The sequence below is a fragment of the Micromys minutus genome, assembly GCF_963924665.1.
Source record: "Micromys minutus genome assembly, chromosome: 29".
Taxonomy (NCBI): Eukaryota; Metazoa; Chordata; class Mammalia; order Rodentia; family Muridae; genus Micromys; species Micromys minutus.
The window spans coordinates 36,423,042-36,446,388 of NC_137964.1; the positions used below are offsets into that span (position 1 = coordinate 36,423,042).

Consider the following 23,347-nt stretch of genomic DNA (forward strand, 5'->3'; position numbering starts at 1 on the left):
ACATTGGCCTGTTAGATGGGGTTGGGGAATTTGTAGATGGTAGAGCTACATTACATGATGTTAAGTGCCGACCGAGTATAGCCTTCTGGGATGAGGTTGTTCTTTTGACCTCAAGTCTTCTCTGCTGAGCTGTTTTTCCCATGAGTTCCCGTGGGGCAAGCCTATTCCACCTCCCTGCAGAGGCCATTTCATCACATTCAGTGATAACTGAATTTCTTTTTGTAAAACCATAAAATAGTTTGAGCTTATGGCACAAGACCCACCAAACCCAACCAATATCCAGTGGACATATACCCTCCAGAACTTCCTAAGGCCTTACAGACATAATCACATACATTTACAGTCATTGCACATGGCAGTAATGTAAACTAATGTTGTATGTTGTGTGTTAATAGCTATCCATACCTGCTTACACACAATCAGCCTTATGACTGTACAATACAGGCACCCAAAAACACAAACAGATGTGTACCTATACAGTGCACATATTCAGACACCTTGTGTACACGTCTCTGGCTGACAAATGACATCTCATTTTTGCTCCCTTTTTGGAACAGCATCTTTAAGGCATTAAGTAGGTATGATGGTCTTCACAAACCCCAACTTCACCGAAGCATTTGTGTGCAGGTGCAGAACAGGGCGAGTCAGAGACAGTCTTGGGGCTTCAGATGGAACCTAGAAGTGCTGGGTTGTGGTGGAGGTTCTCCCCAGACCCACTCACCCGACACATGTGATGTAGCACAGAGGACTGTAGACAGCAGAGGTTTGCAGCTCACTGCTAGACTGAAGTCTAAGGTCAGGAGGGTGCAAAGAATCTGGTATCTGTGTGTGATGCTTCTTGGTTCACACAGGGCACTCTCAGTGTCCTGTCATGGTGGAATGTCAGGGAGTCCTCCAGGGCCTCCATCATAAGAGCACACTGATCCCACACATTCCTTCATTGACCACAGATCAGCTTGTGGGTGTGCCATCACAGTGAGAGTTTCAGTGCAGTTATGTGAGGACATAGTCAGTTCATATTGAGGAGGTGATCTAAGAGGACGGAAAGATCTAGCGGGGTCACTTTTACCAAGTGTTTTCAAACTGCCAAGTCCTTCAGAATATGGGCCTTCCATTCACCCTCCATGGCCATATTCTCATCCTGATCACTTGCATACCTGCAAGTGCCTGCTCAGTCCAAACTACACAAGTATGCTTCCCTGGGGGAAATGGAAAGAGAGCAGCAGATCCCCCTCAGGGTTTCATGTGCTTGGACTACATGAGCCCTGACTTGGCCAGTTCCGGATGTTGAGAATGGCGCTATACCACAGCATGAGACACATCCCCCCACCTCGTACCTAGTAGGACCACTACTGTGACTCACAGCTGAATGTACCCCAAGATATCTTGGAATGCTGCCTGGCACATTTTTGATGGCAATGTTAAACCACAATGTCAAAAGATTGCACATCCCTGAATAGGTGGTTCTTAACTTTCTAACTCTCCAGGCATTGACTCTGTGCCCTGGGTTGGGAACAAGGCAGCTGCAGTAAGGACTGTCTTGCCTTCTCTGCCTTCAGCCTGTAGCTGAGACAGACCCAGCGGAGCCCTGAGCACAGAGATGGGCCACCTGCCAGGCTGCTGGCATTCTCAGACCATTTCACCACAAGGCTATCACGCGTAGCCCATTTTGAGCAAGTCCACTGAAGCTTTATGAACATTGTAAATAATGTGTGCACAATGCCAAGTCCAGGACTAAGCGTGTCTTCCCTCAGAAGTGTATACTATACTAGGGACTGGGTTCTGCTGGGGTGGTGGGTAATAGTCACTCTCAGCATGTTAGCCTCTTCTCTCTCCTCAGGCATCTGTGGGCTCTGAGAAGCTCTTTGCCCCGGCACCTGACAAAGGTGAGTGTTTCCCCAGCCCAGCTTCTGGGTCTCAGGTTGTAGAGATTCAAGGGCAGTAGGAGCCTTGGGAGGGTCTGCTTATCTCATTGGGCATGGATGGTCATCTAGAAACAGTGGAGCAAAGGGAAGCAGTCTTACTGCAGGGGCAGCTTCTGTTGATCGCTGCAGGCATCAGAAAGAGGTGGGCATTGGTGTATGCTTGTGTGCCTGTCTTAACATCTACTAATGCATGCTGCAGCCTAGAAAACAAGTATCAGCCATAGGGCAAGCCCTTGTAGAACCCTAGTCTTGTCTACAAAATGGGGTCACGAGAGCTGGACATGGATTAAAATTAGAGGCCATTGTAGGCTATGGAGTGAGTTTGTGACTATCCCAGATGACTTAAAGCAACCCTGTCTGAAAATTAAAGTCAAAGAGGGCTAGAGAGATAGCTTAGTAGCAGAGCATGTGCAAGACTTATCTTACAACACTGAGATGGCTCAGTGGTTAAGGTGGTGCCAAGTGTGCACACTGCCCAGTCCATCTTCGATACCCAGCCTGATTTACAGAGCAAGTGCCAGGACAGTCAGGACTACACAGAAAGACCCTGTTGTCTTCAGAGAGGGGTGGTTGGAAAAATGGCTCAGTGGTTAAGAAATTACACTGCTCTATAAGAGGGCTGCTAGAGTTTGGGTTCCAACAGCCATACGAGGTAGGTCACACATGCCGTCACACACTCCAGCTCCAAGGAGTCCAGCGCCTGTCCTCTCCTCAGACGCTTGTGCTCACAGTCACACACCTTGAAAACACATCATTTTAAAACTAAAATAAGAGAAAGATAGGGGCTGGGCGGTGGTGGTGTAGTCCTTTAAGGGGAAGGGACTAGAGAGATGGTTAAGAGCACTGACTGCTCTTCCAGAGTACCAAGATTAGATTCTCGGTACTCACACAGTGGTTCTCAATCATATGCAGCTCTAGTTCCAGGGGATCTGACGCCCTCTTGTGGCCTCCACAGGCACCAGGCAAGCAGGTGGTACTGCCAAAACTCACACACAAAAAATAAACATGGGGGATAGGGGGAACCTCACTGAAACTTTAAAAATGAGCTTATACCCTAGCCTTACCTTGGAGCCTAGAATTCTGGAGTTGTGAAAAGGACCTGGGATTGGGCACCAGGTAGGATCCTGGCACACCTGTGTGACCTAAGATAATGAACATGACTTATGTTGCCCCATTGGACATAGGGAGCCTTAGCACTGTACCAAGAGCAATGGCAGGGTCTGGACATTGTGGTTAGTGGCAAATGGTGCTTGGGCACATAGGGCCAGGTCCATCAACACACCTGTTCTTTCTTTCCAGGTTCTGGGAGAGGCGAAAAGTCAGAGGCCAAGGCGGGGGCAGTACCCAAGGTGTCAGGCCTGGAGCGCAGCAGTGAGCTCAGCACCGAGTCTTTCCTGCCTGCCACAGCACCTGAACCCTCAGGACCTCTGCCAGGAGCTCGGGCCAGCCCCCTGGTGAAGAGAGAAGTCCCCACTGTACCTCACCACGTTCTGCAGCCACAGCTTACCCCGCAGCATCGGGGCTCACTCCCAACACACGTGCCTCTGTCCTTGGGCGCCTTTGTGGGCCCGGGCCCTGGCCAGGTGGCATCCAGTAGCCTGCACCTGCACAGCCTCAGGTGGGGAGTGGGTGATACCATGGCCTGGGGAAGGGCGGTAGCTTCCTGCCCATCTCAGGGCTGAGGGTAGGGATGCCACTGAGCCCTCTGTCCTGCAGCAGGAGTAGCAGCACGGTCGGCGGCACCCCTCTGGGCCTGGCAAAGCACGTGACACTGTCTCCACACGGTCCCAGCCCCCACCTGTCTACCTCACACCTGGCGCTCAGGTCCCAGGCACAGCACCAGCACCACGCCGCGGCAATGTTCGCTGCCCCCCCAACACTGCCCCCACCCCCGGCGTTGCCCGCCAGCAGCCTGGTCATCCCAGGACACCCTACTGGTAGGTATTACGCCCAGGGGTGCGTGCTCAACCTCAGTGGGGCCCTGATGGAAGAGGTGAAGATCCTGGGAGGTTTGTGAGTTATCCGTTGGAGGTAGTGGAGGAGGGGATCTTAGAGGACTCTTGGTTATGTACATAACTCGACCTTTGCTGTTCCCAACTTCCAGAAGACCCCAAATGGGGTCCAAGTCCCTCCTCTTGTTACTGGCTGGAAACTTCACTAAGTTTTAATCTCTGAAGGATTTCTGAGCGAAGTCAGCCATCCATCCTGCAGAGCTAGTATCCCAGCCTGAGGCCTGCAGCCGTGCGCTGGACGGGGCTCACAGACTTCTCTCCTTGCCTCTAGATGCCAGTCTGTTGATCTCATTCAACCAGCCAATCATGTATTGCCAGCCTCATTCGGGGATTCTGATTGGTACTTGGTCACAGGCTCCTCTCTTACCTCCACCCCTGGGCCCGCAAGTGGCAAGCGGCCACCACCGCTTGGCCTGCCGACCCCGGGAGTGCCAGGTGACTATCCGCCTCGCCCCGCTGGGAGCCCACGGCCGACGTGCCTCTCTGTCTCTCTCTCTTTTTCTCTTGTAGATCACGAACTGCTCAGGCAAGAGCTGAACACGCGGTTTCTGGTGCAGAATGCGGAGCGGCCTGGCGCCTCCCTGGGCCCGGGGGCTCTGCTCCGGGCCGAGTTCCATCAGCACACTCACCAGCACACGCATCAGCACACACACCAGCACACACACCAGCACCAACACACATTCGCCCCCTTTGCGGGGCTGCCCCCGACGCCGCTCATGCCGCCCACCGCACCCTCGCCGGTGCGTAGGCCTGAGTGCTGGCTCCTGGCCGGGCGGGCTGGGTGGGACAGGCAGCTCACAGATGCACACTCACCCTCATGCATAGGCCTTGAGCAGATGACCGTGGTATTTCCTGCCAGTGTGTGTAGACCCCACTTGGCTTTCGTGTCAGGTGCTGGGTGGACTGTGGGCCTGAACTTGGGCTGGCTTCAACAGTGCTCAGTCTTGACATTGGATCTCAGAGTCTAGACAAAACTAAGCTGCACGGACCAGGCCACTGCAGTCCTCACGTGTGCCCCTTGGTCCATTTCCACCTTGTTGCCTGCAGCCACTTCCTCTATCACAGCTTGGGGTGTCCGTGGCTCTCCTTCAGCCTGGGCTACATGCCCACTCCCCTATCTAGAGCCTCAGCTGAGTACATTCCAACCTCTGAACCAGAGGCTGGTGTTCTCAAGAACCCAGGTGACACCAGGCCATCTGCTTCACAAAGCAGTAGCCATCCTGGTCACTGCCCAACCCAGCCGTTGGGTGGGTTCTGGGCCAATGGAGGGCATTAGGCCTGTACAGGAAGTTTTCTTACTTTTGCCTTCTTCCCTTGCAGTTTGACAAGTTCTCACCCAAGCTGGACAGCCCCTACTTCCGACATTCCAACGTGAGTCTCTGTGCTCAGGCCCAGATTACAGCCTGCTGGGGGTGTGAGGAAGCTACAAACTTGTCCGTGCTTCCTTCTGGATGCTGAGGGAGGGCAAAGCAGTGCTCAAAGGCCCTCCACCATGTGGGGCCCACATCCCAGAACTCTCTCTCTCTTGAAGCTCTTCCCACCCTTCCCTCCCACAGGCCCTAGACTGCCAACCCTGCTTGTGCACCCGGGCCCCTTTGGGTCCCTTCAGGGCCCTTTTCAACCCAAGATACAGCTGCTCCTGGCAGGGAGGAGGCCTGTGGGTGGGTGGGTTTAGGGCATGGGGCGGGGCTACAGAGTAGCTCCGCTTCCTGTTGCAACCTGGCATTACTGTGAGCGACCCCTGCTGGTTGAGGGCCTGTTTGCAGTCAGAAAGCCTGCCACTGAGTCCTGTGGGAGTTGGCCAACTGACGGTGAAATCCATCACCTTGCCCAGGAAGGAAGGAGCGGGAAGGGCCAGGAGCTGAGCAGGAGAGGTTCCATGTCCCTCCAGACAGAGAATGTAGGCCCACTTCACTTAAGCCCACCCATTCTCATGCAGCAGCTCCCTCTCCAGGGCTCTGAACTGTGCTTGTTCCTTTCCCTAAGTACTGTCTTATCCTGGCATGTAGGTGCCTCTCATACTCCCCAGTGATGTCATAAGCCATTCTCCCTGCCTTGGCAAATCCTTTTGACTGAAGAGGAAGTGGTCTTATGATGGGACTGAGGTAACTGTTCAGGGTCCCACCAGCAGGCCAAAGCATAATAGTCCATAATAGTCCATCCCAGAACTTGGGGCTTGCAGAGGCCTCATACTTCCTCCCTCCCCAGCATATCTGCCCCTCATGCCCTCTCTCCCTCTCTCCCTGCACCTTCAGACTTCAAACTCAATCGAGATAACAGGCCGGTCCAGTGCGGTTCACACTTTCCTGCAGAAATCCCCTGGGGTAGGTGTCAGCGATCACCCATGTAAGTTGGCAGCATACACTCAGGTGCTGTCTCTCTCAACCCTGGGTCTGTGTTCCCATAGAGCCTGGACATGACCATCTCTTTCCTATTCTCCACAGGTGTCTGATCCATACCGGACAGCAGTCAGGGTGAGTGGTGCATGCTGGGAAGAGGAGTTGGAAGCACACCCAGGGCTGTGGCTGGGAAGGACTCCGGTTCTCTCCTGGGTGGCCTTGGGGTGGTCCTGATGGTAGGAATCTGGGGAAGATGAGGCCTGGGAAGAGGCGCTGGGCTCTCTGAGCACGTCCCGGTCCTGCCACAGAAACCAGGGAAGTGGTGTGCGGTACACGTGCAGATCGCCTGGCAGATCTACCAGCAGCAGCAGAAGATGAAGGTGAGGCCGGGCCAGGCGGGTGCACTGCCAGGGCCTCCCTGGTGGGACCATTTGGGAGGAGTCTACGGTGTGTGATGAGAGGTTCTGGCCAGCTCCGAGGTTGTAGTGAGGAGCATTCATGGAACTGCCCGGGAAGACAGAACAGAGACCAGGATAAGGGCCACATGCATGTGCACAAGTGTCTGATTGGCTCATGATAGGTAGAACCGGGAGAGGGTCAGTGTCTTCCCCAGAAGTCAGGACAGTCTGCAGTACAGATGTTACCCATGATGCACTGCACCTTTGTGTATAGTTGTAAAAGTCTCCTAAAAGACTTAAAGTCAACAGAGGGACTCGTAGACAGTGTTTACATCCTAGCACACATGCCGTGGTAGAGGTGGGAAGGAACTTGCAGTGTAGATTTCCGGGACTGGAGTGATAAAACTCAGGGTGACCACAGTGGCTCTGAGCAATCTCTGGTGATATTCTAGGAAATTAGGGCTGGATTCTCACTCAGCTGTTAACTTGTGATCCTGGTTGGATGTCATCATAGACATAAAGTTCTACCTGCCACCCACTTGCCCCACCTAACATAGAGCACTCCAACATGGTGATGTGTAAACATGTCCTACAGAGAGGGGAAGCAGGCAGGCGCTTTAGGAAATAGGAAGAACATGAGTCCCCAAATGCTGGCCATAGCAAGGTGTGGCAGGGCAGGTCACACAGGCAAGGAAGGAATGGAATGACAGTACCCTTGTCCTTGTCCTCAGAGCCACACTCAGTGGATCCTCTGGCCACAGAGTCCTCAAGGGATGGCCAGCCCAAAGGAGAACAAGCATCTCAGTTGTACATATGTTTAATAAAGCTGTGTGTGCGCACGTGTGTGTGTGTGTGTGTGTGTGTGTGTCTATGCTTACATGTGTGTGCACCTGCATATGCAATTCATGTGTGCCATGGCATGCATTTGGAGGTCCGAGACAACTTGAAGGAGTTGGATTTCTCTTCCTACCCTGTGGGCCCTAAGACTTGAACACAGGTCCTCAGGCTTAGTGGCTTTATCTGCTGAGCCATCTCACTGCTGTGAAATCATGTTTTTAAACATAAATTGCATTATTGAAAAACAAGCAAATTTGGGACAGTTTAGGCCTGTGGATATGCTTTTTCAGCTGAATTTTGTGAGATCTAAATGAAGATATTTTCTGAGAAATGCACAAATATGCTGTTATAAAGACTACACCAGTTGAAAGCCATGATATAAAGGTGCTGTGTGCCATTGTGATCCATGCATTGCATACTGTAGTAAGGTTTTAGTTCTCCTATCCCAGATGAAACCCACTAAAACTGGCTTTCCTTCCCCTTCCCCATGGCTGCCAGAGCATGGGCAGTTCCTAATGAGACGCCTCCAGTGAGGTCTCTGTATAGTCCAGCAACCAGTTCAGGTTCTACCTGGGGCAGTGGCCAAGCCTCTGCACACAGCCCTGGCACACACTCTGTCCCCCTGCAGATGCAGCTGGACCCCCACAAGCTAGAGGTTGGCACAAAGCTGGACCTGTTCAGCCGGCCCCCCGCCCCAGGCATGTTCTCTGGGTTCCACTACCCACAGGACCTGGCCCGGCCCCTCTTCTCCAGCACAGGTGAGGCCAAGGGTAGCTGGGATCAGGGGTCTGAGTGTGTGGGAAAAGAGACTTCCAGGGCCCTTGTGCAGTGTTCTTTATATCTACTGCTGGTTCCAGGCTAAAAGCCCCATAGTTCCCAAAGCCAGCCCATGTACACTGAGATCCTGGTGCTGCTTACTCAGGGCCTTGACCACTGTGTGTCACCTGGGCCTCTGTCCCACATTACCTGGTGCTTGGTAACCTGGTCCCTTCTCATCCTGGCACCCCTCATCACTGGGAATCTGTCTTCTTTAAGCTCAACACCCCTAGGACATTATCTGTGTTGTCTCCACATGTAAGAAACTTTCCAACAACCTGTGTCCCAGCCTTTTCTAAGTGCATGGCAGTGCAGAGTTATTTGCTCTTAACCTTGGAAGTCTGGGCAAGACTTCATGCCCAGAGTTTATTGGGGACACCTCTCAGACATGTATCCAAATCCCACATCTCCAGGAGAAAAAAAAAAAAAAACTCAGCATGAGGTTACATGAATGAAGTCTAGACACAGTGTATTGCTGCAGATCAGTTATGGTCATGGGCATGGAAGGAACTTTCTTAAACTCAAAACCCAGATATTGGTAGAGACAAGTTGAGGGCCTCTCTGGGAATGTTCCTCCAGCCTATGTGCACACACATGTGCACACACATGAAGGCTATCTTCCTTTTGCAGGATCCCTCTTTTTCCACAAGGTCTCAGGTCTGTTACCTCAGAGCCCCAGTTCCCCTCATCTTTTCCACCCTCCTCCCACAAGGTGTCCACTTGGGGTGGATGAGGGCAAGTATATCTTCACCTTCGTTAGGACAACAAAGCTGGTTAGCCACCCAAAGCTGGCCTCACAGCATAGCGGCTGTCTTAGTTTTTATTCCTGAACAAAACATCATGACCAAGAAGCAAGTTGGGGAGGAAAGGGTTTATTCAGCTCACACTTCCACATCACTGTTTATCACCAAAGGAAGTCAGGACAGGAACTCCAAGCAGGTCAGGAAGCAGGAGCTGATGCAGAGGCCATGGAGGGGTGCTGCTTACTGGCTTGTTTCCCTTGGCTTGCTCAGCCTGCTTTCTTATAGAACCCAGGTCTACCAGCCCAGGGATGGCTCCACCCACAATAGGCTGGGCCCGCCCCCCTTGATCACTAGTTAAGAAAATCCTTACAGCTGGATCTCATGGAGGCATTTCCTCAACTGAGGCTCCTTTCTCTGTGATAACTCCAGTTTGTGTCAGGTTGACACACAAAACCAGACAGTGCAACGGCTTTTCCCTGTTCCTTGATTTGGCATCCTGGTGATGCCTCAGATCTAGACCCTCACAACAGATATTCCTGATGTCTTACACCCTTGCTCAAGCCCCGGGACAAAACTGTTAGTGCTCTGCAAGAGTCTGCAGCTGGCCTTTTCTCCATCTCTCAGGCCTGGTCTTGGATGACCACTGCCTTCTACCCAGTTCACAAAGTTCTCTGTCTTCTTAAACCTGCCTAGTGTCCACCAGTTGATATTTTTGACAGGGATTGAGTTAAAACTGTATGGGAAAGAAAATTCAATCCTTTCTGATGTCTTCTAGTCCATTAGCAAGGTGTAGCCCTTTTGTGTAAGAGTATAGACATGTTTTATGCCTCGCTCATTACTCATTTTAAAATTACATTTAGCTAAAAAAAGGGGGGGGGGTGCATAGATTCTGAAAAAGTATATACTATCTAGTTGAAGCCCATACTCTTACTAAGCAATACAGGGGCATTTAGTCCCTGATGCCCTATGAAACAGTGTAGAAACCTTCTCTTTAAGTGACAATGACTAATGGTTAGCCCCTGCTCCTTTCAGAGACTGAAGTAGCTCATATTGCCTAGCCCTGCATCTCTGCTAATCTGCCAGACAATGGCCAGCTACATCAGAATTTTAAACATAAGACTTTGTCTCTGGCATCTGTATTTTTTTTTACCTTTATTTCTTTGCTGTCTTTTTCCCAACTAAGTTGGGAATTTAGAGAGTTAGAGTTCAGCCTTTCTTCCAATGCTTACAATTCTGCTAATCTCCCAAACTGAGCCTTTGGCTGTGATACAGTGGATTTGCATTGCTCTGAGGGGGCTGATTAATGTGCCCAAGATGGGTTGATTTGCCTGCTAGAGCCTCAGTGCAGACCAGAAGCTCTGATGGCTCTGGTGGGAAGTTCCTGCCCTGCCATCCCACCTGCCGCTCCCCCACCTGCTGCTTCCCTACCTGCTGCCCTGCGCAGGACGGGTTCTTGACAGGCCACAGCGCTGGCTCTCCCTAGTCACCCCCTTCAGCAGTCCCTGCACTGCTCTCCACACTTGGTTCTGGGAGACCCAGGGTTTGATTGCTGGAGATGCCAAGTCAGATACCAAGATGACCTTGGGGACAGAGCCCTGTGTTTAGGGACTCCACAGAAGGCAGCAGACCCAAGACCACCTGCCTCCCATGGGTGGTCAGGATCATATTTAGCTCCAGTTTTAATCCCTGGGGTAACTACCATGATGGCTCACTTACTTGGGCCTGCATTTTTTTGCCCACATCTTGGCTTCTTCCTCTGTGTGAGCTCTCCTATGGTCAATACCATTTCCCCTGCCCACTCAGGGCCTCCAGATATGGGGAGACTGAATTCCAACCTCATGATCTAACTATACACCTGAATAGTGGTGTAGAGGCTTCCAGAGTAAACCGGGGTGTCCCATCTGTGACCCACCAGTAGAGGCAGGAGGTCACAGCTCTGGTGGCTCTATCAACCTGGCTACTATCCACCCAGGTGCCACCCATCCAACTGCCAACCCATTTGGACCCTCAGCTCATCATGGCAGCTTCCTGCCCACTGGTCATCTGACAGGTAGGTGACCTGGAGGCCTGGGTGGCATCTTCCATGGGCTAGAGGGACAGAGGTCCCACAGCCTCTCAGACCTGTATGTGTGGTGCCTGTCCAGGCTAGAAGCTCTGGACCACTCTTATCTTTTTGGTGGCAGGGTTAAAGACTTATAGATTTCTGACCCCTTCTTTACCTCCCCTCACCCCCTGCAGATCCCTTCAGCAGATCCAGCACTTTTGGAGGCCTGGGGAGCCTAAGCAACCATGCGTTTGGAGGTCTGGGCAGCCATGCACTGAGTAAGTGACTGGACACATGCATCCACTGCCCTCGTCTGTCCTGCGCCCTTCTCACAGCTTCTTAGGATTGAGCAGTGCGCAGTGTTGAGGGGCATCTTGCCCAGCTCACACACCTGGCCTCTGTCTTGTCTTCCTCTCACTTTAGCACCAGGGAGCAGCATCTTTGCCCCCAAGGACGGCACAGCTTTGCTTGGCCTGCCCAGCCCCCATGATGCCTGGAACCGGCTGCATCGGGTGCCACCTTCCTTTCCTACCCCGCCCCCATGGCCCAAGCCAGGGGACAGTGAGCGCCTCTCAGCCCTGACCAACCATGACCGAGAGCCTGACACGGGCCAGGAGGAACATGAGCGGTGAGTTCATCTGGCCCTGAGACTCCTGCCCGCTTTGGTTTCTCACCAGGCAATCTGTTAGATGAGGATTGATCAAAGCAGTAACATGAAAGTTAATGTCTTCTACTGTCCTTAAATCTCCATGGGAGTGGAAGCTGAGTGCTTAGAGGTTTTGCAAGGCAGGAAAGGCAACTTTTAGGGTGGAAGAGTCAATCTGCAGATCTGCTCCCAAAGGGTCTCACACTTGCAGAAACCAGCAAAAGTTGGTGTGTTAACCTCATCAGGAGCTTCCTGGCTTCTAACTGCCAGGTTGTTCTCAGTATGTCAACTCACCTGCCTGGGGTTTCTTAACTTATCTGGCCATTAACCCTCGATCCAGACCCCAAGAACATGTACAGGGGACTGGGGGGTAGACGACACCCTCTTTAATTTTTGCAGCCAAAGAATATAATTGGTCCTGAAGAATATTAAGTTCACGTGAAATTTCTCTAAGGTTTTTAAGAGCTGACCAGAAATTAAGTCACATAAAGCTATTTTAGTTCTGAGTTCCAAAAGAGAAAAAAAAATGCCCAGATTATCAAGGATGAGTTAGATGGCCCATCTGCCATTTTAGAGGTCACCCAACTGCTGCAAGGGGTTTGGGGGCACAGACGTGTTTCATAGCTGGCACCAGGGATGTAAAAGACAGCAGTTAGAGCACCTCTGTGGGGCCATTTAAGGCAACAATAAAACTTAAAGTGGCGGAATCTAGAAGGTAAAACGGCCATTTGGTGACAGCATTTATCCTTGGAGTGTGTTATAAGGGAAGCAGCCACTGTAACTTAAGAACAGGCAAGACAGCCTTGTATAGAACCTCAGTGGCTTTATCATCAGTGTTAGCAAGACTTGTGGCTTTTGTCATTGCTGTCCGTTGTAAGAAGTGAGGCCACTGGTTTTGTGAAAGAGCTTCTGACATTTGTCATTGGCCAGCATAGTTCAGAATTAGTTATCAGAGCTCCTTAATTCAATCTTGTGGAGAACATTAGGAGACTAAAGTTGCTGAGGAAATGTTTTAATGTAAGTGTTGTTTAGTAAGGTAAAATGTACAGCATTGTGCCAGAGCCCCGAGGAAGGATAAGGTGACTGTAATCAGATGCTTACTGCATCAGATTCAGGTACAAGCATTTGGAAAGTTAGTAAGAAAAGTTAGTCCATCGAATTGGTAGTTTGTTTGATTCCTATTATCAAGGATTGTCTAGCAGTGTCCCAAGGATACCACTGAATAAGATCCTGAATAATTTCCCAGACAGAGTATCAGGATGGTTAGGGTGCAGAAAGACCATCACACTGTGAGAAGAGACAGTGTTCCATAGTTGGTGAATACAAATTTTAGATTTGACCTCAGTGCTTTCCTCAGCTGTAGAGAGACACTGCCGTACTGAAGTAATCCAAAGGTCACATCCTATATCTGTGCAGTATCTAGATCAGGAAAAGAGTTGTTAATGAGAAATAGTTATCCAAGCAACATTTCATGTAGTTAAGTATAATCTGAGGATTAAACTGAAAGAAATACACTGATCATGTAAATTCTGGATATACTTTTCTGCTGAGTGTCTAAGACCACATAGGTAGCCATAATTAATTTTTGTTTTTGTACTGTCAGGGCCAATTAAGGATCTAGTCCTCAGGGGTCAGTGGGTGTGGGAGGAGCCTGTGGTCTGTCTTTTACCAGTTAGTCTGTCTTTATCTCCGGGAAGATAACTCAAAGGCCTGTGTGACCACTGTTTAACTTAGAAGTGTGGAAGAAATTGGAGTGCCTCTGCAGGGGTTATTTAAGAGTCTAGGACCACTTCTCTCATGGCAGCAGGTAGGCAGGATGCTGGAACAGCAGCAGAGGCCTGCATCTGATTCATTAGTAGCAGGCAGAGAGCGCCCAAGAGTGGGCGTAGTGTGTGGGCTTTGAAACCCCAGAAGTGACAACACCTCTTCCAACAAGACCACACCTTAATCCTTCTCAAATAGTTCTGTTTAAAAAAAAAAAAAAGTTCTGATAACTGGGGACCAAGTGTCCAAATATCTGAGCCTGTTGGGGCCACAGATGGCCTGGCCTGTCTGTCTCCTCTTTTTGTGAATATTAAAAAGTCCCACTGTGATCGTTTTAGGCATGAAGATGGCCATGGTTTAACTTAGAAGATAGGACAGAAACCCTGTGTTCTAAGAAATGCTAGGGGTTGTTTTTTATTACTTTCAATTATGTGTATGGGCATGTCTGTGTGCAGGCACAAGTGTGAGCATAGGTGCCAGATTCCCTGGAGCTGGAGTGGTTGTGAGCTCCCCCCCAATGTGCGTGCTGGGAATTGAACTCTAGTCCTCATGAATAATATGATCACTGAGCTGCCGCTCCAGTAAGGCTTAATTGCCTCTTAAAAGTTATTTTATATCTTTCAGCAATGGGGACCATGTTATAGAATCAAAATTAAGACAAGGATTAAGGAGATAATATCTTGACTGTATGTTTTCTTTAAAAGCAGATTTTAAATTTAGAAACTCAGGTTAATTCTTCCAAAGAAAGATTTAGGGCTACTAGCCATATCTGCTTCTTTTATCTATGTGGTCACATTGATTAAATGTATTTTTGTCATCTGTAATTTTAATTTATTTTTATTTTATATACATTGGTGTTTTGACTGCATGTATATCTGTGTGAGGTATCAGATCCCCTGGAACAGGAGCTACAGGCAGTTGTGAGCTGCCATGTGGATGCTAGAAATTGAACCTGGGTCCTCTGGAAAAGCAGTCAGTGCACTTAACCACTGAGCCATCTCTCCCAGCCTCAAGATATATTTTAATGAATCCAAATTTTGAATCTGATTGTTGGGATTGTTTTTTATAGTCCCCCTTGTGAAAGGGAATCTTGAACATAAAGACCTTTAGTAAACAACATTCTTAGGTCAAGCAGAAACAAAAGCAGATACATGTGGAACAAAAAATATTGGAGAAGGACATTTTATCTCAACCTAGGTCCTTCTTAGGATCCAATAAATGTGCTGTGTAAAGACTGTGTCTTAGTCACTGTTCCATTGCTGTGAAGAGACACCATGACCGTTATAAAAGAAAGCTTCTGGGGCTGGAGAGATGATTCAGTGGTTAGAGCACTGACTGCTCTTCCAGAGGTCCTGAGTTCAATTCCCAGCAACCACATGGTGGCTCACAACCATCTGTAATGGGATCCGATGCCCTCTTCTGGTGTGTCTGAAAACGGCTACAATGTACTCATATACATAATAAATAATGAATGAATGAATGAAAGCTTCTAATTGTTGGCTTTCTTACACTTTCAGAGGGTCAGTCTGTTATCAAACTGACACCAACCATGGTGCTAGGACAGTTACTGAAAGCTACCTCCAGATCTGCAAAGGAGGCAGGAGGTTGGCACACTGGACCAGATTTTGAAACTCCAGAGCTCACCCCCTAGTGACACATTTCTTCAGCATGACACCTATGAGCCTGTGAGTTCTTACTCAAACTACTATCATATACTCCCTTGCCCCACAGGCTTGTAGCCATATCACAGTGCAGAGATAAATGAATAAAATGCATCAGTTCAGCTTCACAAGTCTCCATAGACTTTCAGTGTCAGGACTGCCTCACAGTCAAAGTTTTAAAGGCAGTGTAACTAGAACACCATGTAAAATTAAAACCAAAAGTCAAAAAGCAGATCACACACAGTGGCACTGAATATATATTATCATTCCAATAGGGAGGAAAGAGCCTGATGAGGAGCAAAGCAGGTCCAAAACCCACAGGGAAATTACTAATTATAAATCTCCATGTCTGATGACAAACTGATCTCCAGAGCTCCCATTCCTTCCGGCTTTGTTGATTGCAACGCACTGTCTTTCTCTGCGATGGTTCCACAGGCGGCGGCTCTCCTTGGCACGTGCCCCACAGCCAGCATCTCCAACTTCTTGGGGTCTCCACTGTAACCTAAGCTTCAGCTTCACAGTTCCATGAAGTGGCCTCTCTTGGCCTCCATGCAGGGACACCCCTGGCACACGCCTAGCCTCAGCAGCTTTCCTTAGTTGTGGAGAGTCCATGGCCCCACTGTCTCTAAAACCAGAACCACATCTTCTGTTTGATGTGGCTGGAACTCGACCCCTTCCCTCTGTTGCTGTTTCCTTCACTCACTGCTTGAGCTTCCCTTAGATTGCTTGTCACAGGTTGGAAGCCTACCTAGGTGGGTCTTTCTATGAGGTCACGACTCCCTTTATTCTGTTTAGGAAACTTTTTATCTCTGTGTCCAGTTTGTCCCTCTTCACTATAGGTCTGCGTGAGAGCCATTACTAATAACAACTTTACAGTCAGTATCCAGCTGTCCAGAAGCCTCTGCCAGTGCCATTAACTAAAAACTCTTCCGTTCCGCTGCAGGCATATTTTCAGGACAAGGGGAAAAAGCAGTCACATTCTTTGCCAAAATGGTCTCTAGGCCACTTACCAATGTTCTTCCCCTCTGAAGTCTCTTAAACTGGGCCAACACAGTTCATACCACCCTCAGCACCATGTCAGCGTTCCTACTACGACTGTCCAGTAAACCCTGTTTAAAGCATTCGACCACTTTTCTAGGCTAAAGTCTCTGTCCTTTCTATAAGCAGCAGGATGATAGAAGCAAAACGTAATGTGGCATTAACAGGTGACCGTGACAACCTTTTGACAGAGGTATAGTGGCAAGGTGGTCGTAACGTTTTGAAACAAAGACATGGTTGCTGTTTCTTGGAATGGACTATCCAGAACTGTGTGTAGTTTAGGTTACAGGTGGGGCATAGCCCATTCTTTGAGAAACAGAAATTTAATCATAAACAGTAGTAAATCTACTTTGTCTTTATTATGATATGGCTTTCAAAACCAATATAGAGGCAGGCTGGTTCATCTCTGTAGTTTATCATAAAAGGGGTTTAGTGATCTCCAGAGTAAAGTTCTCTCTCCTGAGTTGCAGAATAGAGAAGTGTGTATGTGTGTGTGGGTGGGGGGGTGCTGATGTTTATCTCCAGGGAAAGAGTGACCTCAGTCTCCTGAAGGAATGCAGGAAGGGACCAGCAGTCCCAGTTTAGCACCAAAGCACCTCTGGAGGGAAGAGGTCCCAGGTCTTAATTGGACCTTTTGTGTCAATGAAATACAGATGTATTTCAGTTCATTCCTGTGACAGAGGGAGGTCAGTCAGATTAGCATCTGAGAGAGTCTAGGGAATTTGATGGGCTGAGTGTGGTGGAGGACACCTTTAATCCCAACACAGGGGAGATGATCTGAGTTTTAAACTAGCCTGGTCTTCAAAGTCAGGGGATACACACAGAGAAAACCTGTCTACCAACAAAAAGGCATAATCCCAGCACTAAAGAGGCAGAGGCAGAAAGATCTCTGTGAGTCTGAGGGAGGCCAGGCCGGTCTAAAGTGAGTTCCAGGACAGCCAGGGCTACACAGGAAACCATCTCGGTGTGTGTGTGTGGGGGGTGGTTACCTGATATACAGAAATATATACAGTTCAACATAGTAGTCGGAAACAGATGTACAGAACTGTTTCCCTTCTGTCTTATGAAGTTCTCTGATAATGCTTTGAAAGCCAAAAGTATTATCTGATTTGTTTGGGTCCAGTCAGTCAGCAGTCTTACTAATATCTTCAGATTTATTTTAAGGTAAGCCAGAAGTGTGTAGGAATGCAAGTCTTACATTTTAGGCAAGGTAAGTATGAAGCACATGAAGTAATGAATGATCAGCTACAACCAGAAAGTGACGTGGGGGCTGGAACAGGGATTTCCCTATTCTAGTGACCGGGCAGGCAAAGCCAAAGGCAGGGAGTTAGAGGGCCTCTGAGTTGTCAGTGGAGAGTGCTTGTAAACTGAACCTGGATCTTACCTTAGTGTATGGGTGTTGTATGCATTGGGGTGAGGAATGGCAAAAGCCTCTGTGTTGTTAAAAGATGACATCCCAGTTTTGACACCAATGTTAGGAAAAGGATAAAAAGTGGGGGGGGGGGGACAGATATGGCCCATGGAGGTGCAGCAAGGCCTGGAGGCAAGGGGGCTACCTCTGGGGGATCCAAGTTGAGAATCCTTTCTCCCTGAGGGACCAGCCACAGGACTGTATAGTATGGAATAGAGTTTATTCAGGTCATGAGGGAGTTGAGAGGTTAGTAGAAGCAGAAAGAAGAGAGGAATAGAGGAGTAGAGGCCAGCCATGAGCACGTGGAGTTGGGGGGGGGGGAGAGCAAGAGAAAGAACAGGAGAGGGAGGAAGGGGCAAGCAGCCTCTTTTATAGTGTCAGGTCCCTGGGGCGGGGTATACCTGGCTGTTGCTAGGTAACTGAGGGTGGGGGTTTACAGAATCCCAACACTGCTCTAGAGGTCCATGGTTAGTGAGAGAGGAATGGAGGGGTAGACCAGGAAGGAAGGCTTCAAACCAAGTTTTGTGGCACACTAATAAAACCTCAGAATAGGGTTTGCGATGCATATGAGGACAAAGCTTGCAGGGACCTGGAGGTTTCAGGTAATAAGCCAGGTGAGCAGCCACACTCTGGGTAAGATAGGTATCAGAAAAGGTAGGGAGATGGGTAAGGGGTGAGAGGAAGGGGTTGTAGGACTCCAACCCCTCCATGGAATGAGGGTGTAGCACCGACTTGCCTGGCTTGGCATCAGTTGCTAGGACCACAAAAGAGCTCCCTGGCTTAAATATCGGAAGACAGGCGGGGCCTCCAGGGAGAAGGGTGGACTGAGCTTAAGGACTCTTCTTTCTCCAGACGTCCCAAATACAAGGCTTGGATGCACTTCAGTCATTTGGGCAAGGTATAGGCTACTAAAATCAATGTAGTATGTGTTTTTAGTAGGCAGCCCAGGGTCAAAAGCCTGCTTGGTTGACTTTCCTAGGACTCGCCCTCAGTCCAATAAACCCTAAGCAGTGCCTCTAGTAGGTGTCACATACCTCTTCTCCTGAACTGAGGATGGGATTGTTTATGGGAATGACTGAATTCTTTTTGAGGCAGGGGAGACCCTGTAGACAGGAAGACTGTAGCCCTCGCTATCCTAGAACTCACTATATAGACCAGGTGAACTCACCTCAGCCTCTGTAGTGCTGGGGTTAACGGTATTTGCTACCACACCCAGTGGCAGGTGGGCTCTTGAGAGTGCCTGTCTCATGGAAGTGACTCTGGTCTGGTCCGGGAGCCCTACTTGGGTAAGGGCCATCCCATTGACTGCTCCCAACAGCAGGGTGTAAAGCAGATGTGTGGGTCAGTGTGTTAGGTGGAGGTCACCAGTATCCAGTTAGGATGGCCCCAGGCGCCAACACATGTGCTACAACCCAGTGTAAGTACTGAGGACACACTGAAAATGAGTGGAAGGTCCACGGGAGACAACAGCTAGTCTGAACCATGCAGTTCCTGCAGCAGGCACAACCCTCTTTAGGGTGCTCTCTGAAGGCCTTGTCCTGTCCCCAGGCCTAAGGATCAGAGTACCACCACCCCGTCTCACGCTCCACAACACACACACAAACACACACACACACCCTCCCTGTGACAGAATGGGCTAGATGAGAAATATGCCCTGGGCCTGCTCCAGACTTCCCCATGCTGTGAGCAGATGTGGGAGAAGAGGTTGCATAGCTGGGGACCCTATCAGAAAAGGGTGGGTTCCTCTCCTGGCTCAGGGGTGACAGTAGATCCCCTGCCACCAGGGCAAGTTGAAGAAAGCAGCCCCACACACTTGGTTTTGAGCAGAAAATTCCAGGATCGGGCAGTCACGCTGCCTTGCTTTCCCCCACCCGCACCCCAGTGGGAGAACTAACTCCCCAAAGTTTGCCCTGGGGTAGCCACCCAAGGCGGTATAGAAAGCCGAGCCAATAACCAGGGAATGTTGTCTGCTGTGTGCTCTCGGTTGGGGTGCTTCTATCACCATACTAGACCAGGATACAGAGGCTCCACACAGCAGGAAACTTGAGGTCCTAGAAACTTGACAAACCGCTGTCTAGCGCTGTAGCTGCTGCAGGTAGGTAATGGCTCTATCCCGTTGTCCCCAGGGACCTCCTGGAGAAGACGCGCCTGCTGAGCCACGGCTCGCCTGTAGCACCAGTGGGTCACCCTATCAGCACCCTCCTGCAGCGGAGCTCCGGCGAGCTAAGCCGCCCTGGGGTCCTCACAGAGCGTGGTGAGGCTGAAACTCGGGTCAAGGAGAGCCACTCACCCAGCAAAGAGGATGGCGCCAAACTGACTGCGCGTCCTCCATCACCCTACAGCAAGGCATCCCTGGGCGACTGCCTCCGCCTGGCAGGCCTACTGGGTCGGGAGTCCGGGAAACAGACGCCTGATCGGCCCCAGGGCGACGTGAAGGTCAAGGAGGAGCGCAGGGAAGAGGAGACACCGGACCTCGCGGGCGTCAGCGTGCACTCCACAGCTACACATCTGGGCCTGGGCACGTCAGGCTTCATGTGGGATCCGCCACGCGACACCTACCGGGGCCTGGAACTGCCGCGCCGCTCCTTCCCAGCCCCGCCGCCCGCTGCGGGACCCGCTCCCTTTGAGATCTCCGAGCGCGCCTATCGGGACCGTGAACCTCACGACTACAGCCCGGAGCGCCTGCAGGAGGTGCGCCGGGAGGAGCTGCGCGCGCCCGACTCAGACGCCGCGCTGCTGCCGGTAATGCACTACCCGCGCCTGGCTCCCGGGGCGCTGCACGGTGCGCTCCTGGCCCACACCCCGCCGACTGCTGCTGCGCTCGGTGCGCCTCCTCCACTGGTGACTGCAGGTGGGGTTTCTACGCCGCCCGTGCGTCCCAGAACGACGCCCCTGACGCTGGGACCTGGCGAGGCACGGGACTACTCGCCGGCGTGCAATCCGCCCGAGGTGGAGGCCCGGTAGTCCGGTCGTAGCGAGCTGGCTCTCTTAAATCCTTGGGACCTGAGTACAGGTCCTGAGTCCGTGAGCAGTGCCGTCTGCTCCACGCTGCAGCCTACACAGTCGAGGACTTTTCGCTTTTCTGGGGGTAACTTCATTTTCCGAGCTTGCGATTAGATCACTGGGAAAAAGTTAGCTTTGTATCTTTTACCCCCCCTCACAAGTGACAAGCATTTTTAATGGTTTTGTATTTTTCTTAATTTTGTGCTCTAACGACATTTTAAAGAACCAAAAAAAAAAAAAAAAAAAGAATTTTTAGTTGGGATTTGCAGTTTAACTTCTCAGATCCCATTTGAGCCCCAGGGTTTGTCTTATTTATGGAAAGAAACAGTCTTTCTGTCCAGTGCACTGTGAGGCTCCGAACTCAGGCCCGGCTCTGGCCTTCCCTTGGTACTTGGAACCAACATTACAGATATATATTAAAATAATAATAATAATGTGCAAAACTTTGGGTTTTCTGCCTTATTCTATTACACATAGGTGTAAGAGGATTTCCTTGGTTTGTTTGTTTGTTTGTTTGTTTGTTTGTTTTTAGGAAAAAATGTAAATGCTCAGTTGATATAATTATAAAACGTATTAAATTCTTAACCTGGACAGTCTATAACAAGTTTCTAGAAACCCCTCTGGTTATTTGTGTAGTGGTCACAAAAACCCACTCCATTGTCAGCTGTGAACACACTCAACAGTTTAATTGCAACAACTATCCTTCACCTATGCAAGCCTGGGGGACAGAACAGGATGTTCAGGGGGAGAGGTTTCTGATCTTCCTATCAGGGTGGTTGGACCTCCCAGAGAGCCACACTTCTGGGAGTCTGCTTAGGAGTGGGCTTCAGGACTGGCTGGTTCTAGTCACAAGGACCAACCTGCAACCAGTTCTAGGCTTAATGCAATGTTCTTTACATTTGTGTAGGCCAGGCAGAATCTTAGAAGTTCAGGACTCTTAAGGTTGGTTACCAGGAGATGAGTTTTGGTTTTTTCCTCCCCACCACTAAGCCTTTCATCCCTTCCCCCTTTGGCTTTGGTTTTGTATCCCTGCCCTCTAGTTTTTCCTTGTGATGGGTCTGTGTGTGTGTGTGTGTGTGTGTGTGTGTGTGTGTGTGTGTGTGTGTGTGTGTGTGTCTGTGTATGTGTGTGTGTGTGTGAGTGTGTGTGTTGTCAGCTTGTCCTTTTTGGTTCCTGACCAGCACGTTCATGCTGAATCACTCAGTACCCTGTCTACTAACTCTGTTCAGTTCCTTTTAGCCTGGTTTCTGCAGTGAGCTCTGGTTATTTTAAACAGTCCATCTTCACCCCAATCGACACAGATAAATACAGCCTTGATTTGGATGAAATGTGGTCCAGTGTTTTGTTTGACTCTGAGGCAGGTACCTCACTGCCTGCCTCTCTCTCTAGGGTATGGGTTAGGGTTTCAAAGTGCCATCTTTACTGCTCACATTCCTTTGCCTCCTTTGGAGCCGTCCCTGCCTGCATGGAACCCCACTGACCTTACAGGCTGGCCCTGGGTGACACATAGCCCACATCCTGGACACCCCAGCCCATATTCCCAGAGTCTGTCCGGTTTTCTGCATGAAACCCATCCTTCAGTTTCCCACCTGCTGTGCCCTGGGGCTTGACCCCCACTGTGTTTAGCTTACACAGAATCTAGTTAACCCTTTGTCCTGTAAATGAAAATTTAGAATGCCTGAGGTAGGAGGTGGCCAACCACCTCCTTCCACCTTCGCCCATACAGATGAAGCTCAAGACTGGCGTGTGGTTTGGTATAGCTGTCACCATGTCTTGCTTGGGTTTTGATTCAAGACTTAGTCAGATCACCTTGCTGGGTGACAGGGCACCAGTGACAAACTGCAGCAGTATTCCGCTGGAGTCCAACTTGGGAAAGTGAGTTTACTGGGATAACTACAGGACATGGATGGCCTTAAAAGCAGCTGCATCACCAGAAAAATCACAAGCCAACGTGAGTGAATGAGGACCCAAAAGAAAACTGACAGCTGCATAAATAAACACAAGGCTGTGTTCAACTCTGCCCCCTCCTGAAAATACTCAGGGTAGCTCTGTTGATGACTGTCGTGGTGCTCTGCAACCACGTGACTACCCAAGCCTCAGAATGGACACTGTGAGAACAATGGAGCTTTGAAGTGAGTGTCAGGGAAACATTCCCAGAAAGTCATGAGGCAGAGTGGTCTTTCTGACACCTACCTCCTCCCAGGGTAGCCTGGACTAGATTGGGCCTCTGTGTAGACCAGGCTGGCCTCAAACTCAAAGAGATTCATCTGCCTTCCTCGTCTGCATCATCAGAGTGATTCTAAAACCTAGGCATCAAGAATATCCTTTTAACCCCAGCAAAGGCAGAGAAAGGTGGATTTCTGTGAGACCATAGCATATTCAAGGCCAGCCAGGGTTACACAGTGACACTTGTCTTTCTTTTTTTTTTTTTTTTTTGTTTGTTTGTTTTAAATACTTTATTTTTACATCTTCTTCTAGAGCCCTGACTGGGGTGGAATTGGAAGCTGCTCATGGGGACCTGTTCAAATGCCACAGGACTGCCAGGGCCACAGAACTCACTACAAGCGGTAGTGTCGCCTAACTAAGACCATCCATGTGTCTAAGGGGTTCGTGTAGATGAACTGACAGCCAAGGAATACAATGCCTCAGGCCCTGAGTAAGGAAGGGAGTGGCTCCAATTTCTCAAAAGATCCAAAAGGGTGCTTACCTG

At 49.9% G+C, this 23,347-nt stretch overlaps 1 protein-coding gene across 5 annotated transcripts in view; it reads left to right on the forward strand.

Annotated features, from left to right (window-relative positions):
* FBRSL1 (fibrosin like 1) overlaps positions 1–21,462 on the forward strand; it is an 82,700-nt gene extending 61,238 nt beyond the window's left edge. The window contains exons 6-19 of one of the 5 annotated variants that reach the window (XM_080940805.1): positions 1,841–1,886; positions 3,225–3,543; positions 3,642–3,862; positions 4,209–4,277; positions 4,448–4,677; positions 5,258–5,308; positions 6,193–6,261; positions 6,382–6,411; positions 6,585–6,656; positions 8,140–8,269; positions 11,043–11,120; positions 11,309–11,392; positions 11,538–11,742; positions 19,761–21,461. In XM_080940805.1, the coding sequence (XP_080796931.1) occupies positions 1,841–1,886; positions 3,225–3,543; positions 3,642–3,862; positions 4,209–4,277; positions 4,448–4,677; positions 5,258–5,308; positions 6,193–6,261; positions 6,382–6,411; positions 6,585–6,656; positions 8,140–8,269; positions 11,043–11,120; positions 11,309–11,392; positions 11,538–11,742; positions 19,761–20,598 (2,442 nt within the window). In that variant the 3' untranslated portion in view covers positions 20,599–21,461. Of the gene's footprint in view, positions 1–1,840; positions 1,887–3,224; positions 3,544–3,641; positions 3,863–4,208; positions 4,373–4,447; positions 4,678–5,257; positions 5,309–6,192; positions 6,262–6,381; positions 6,412–6,584; positions 6,657–8,139; positions 8,270–11,042; positions 11,121–11,308; positions 11,393–11,537; positions 11,743–19,760 lie in introns of all 5 variants that reach the window. The other 4 variants (XM_080940806.1, XM_080940808.1, XM_080940807.1 and 1 more) reach the window with 4 other exon arrangements.
* The last annotated feature ends 1,885 nt before the right edge of the window (positions 21,463–23,347 follow it).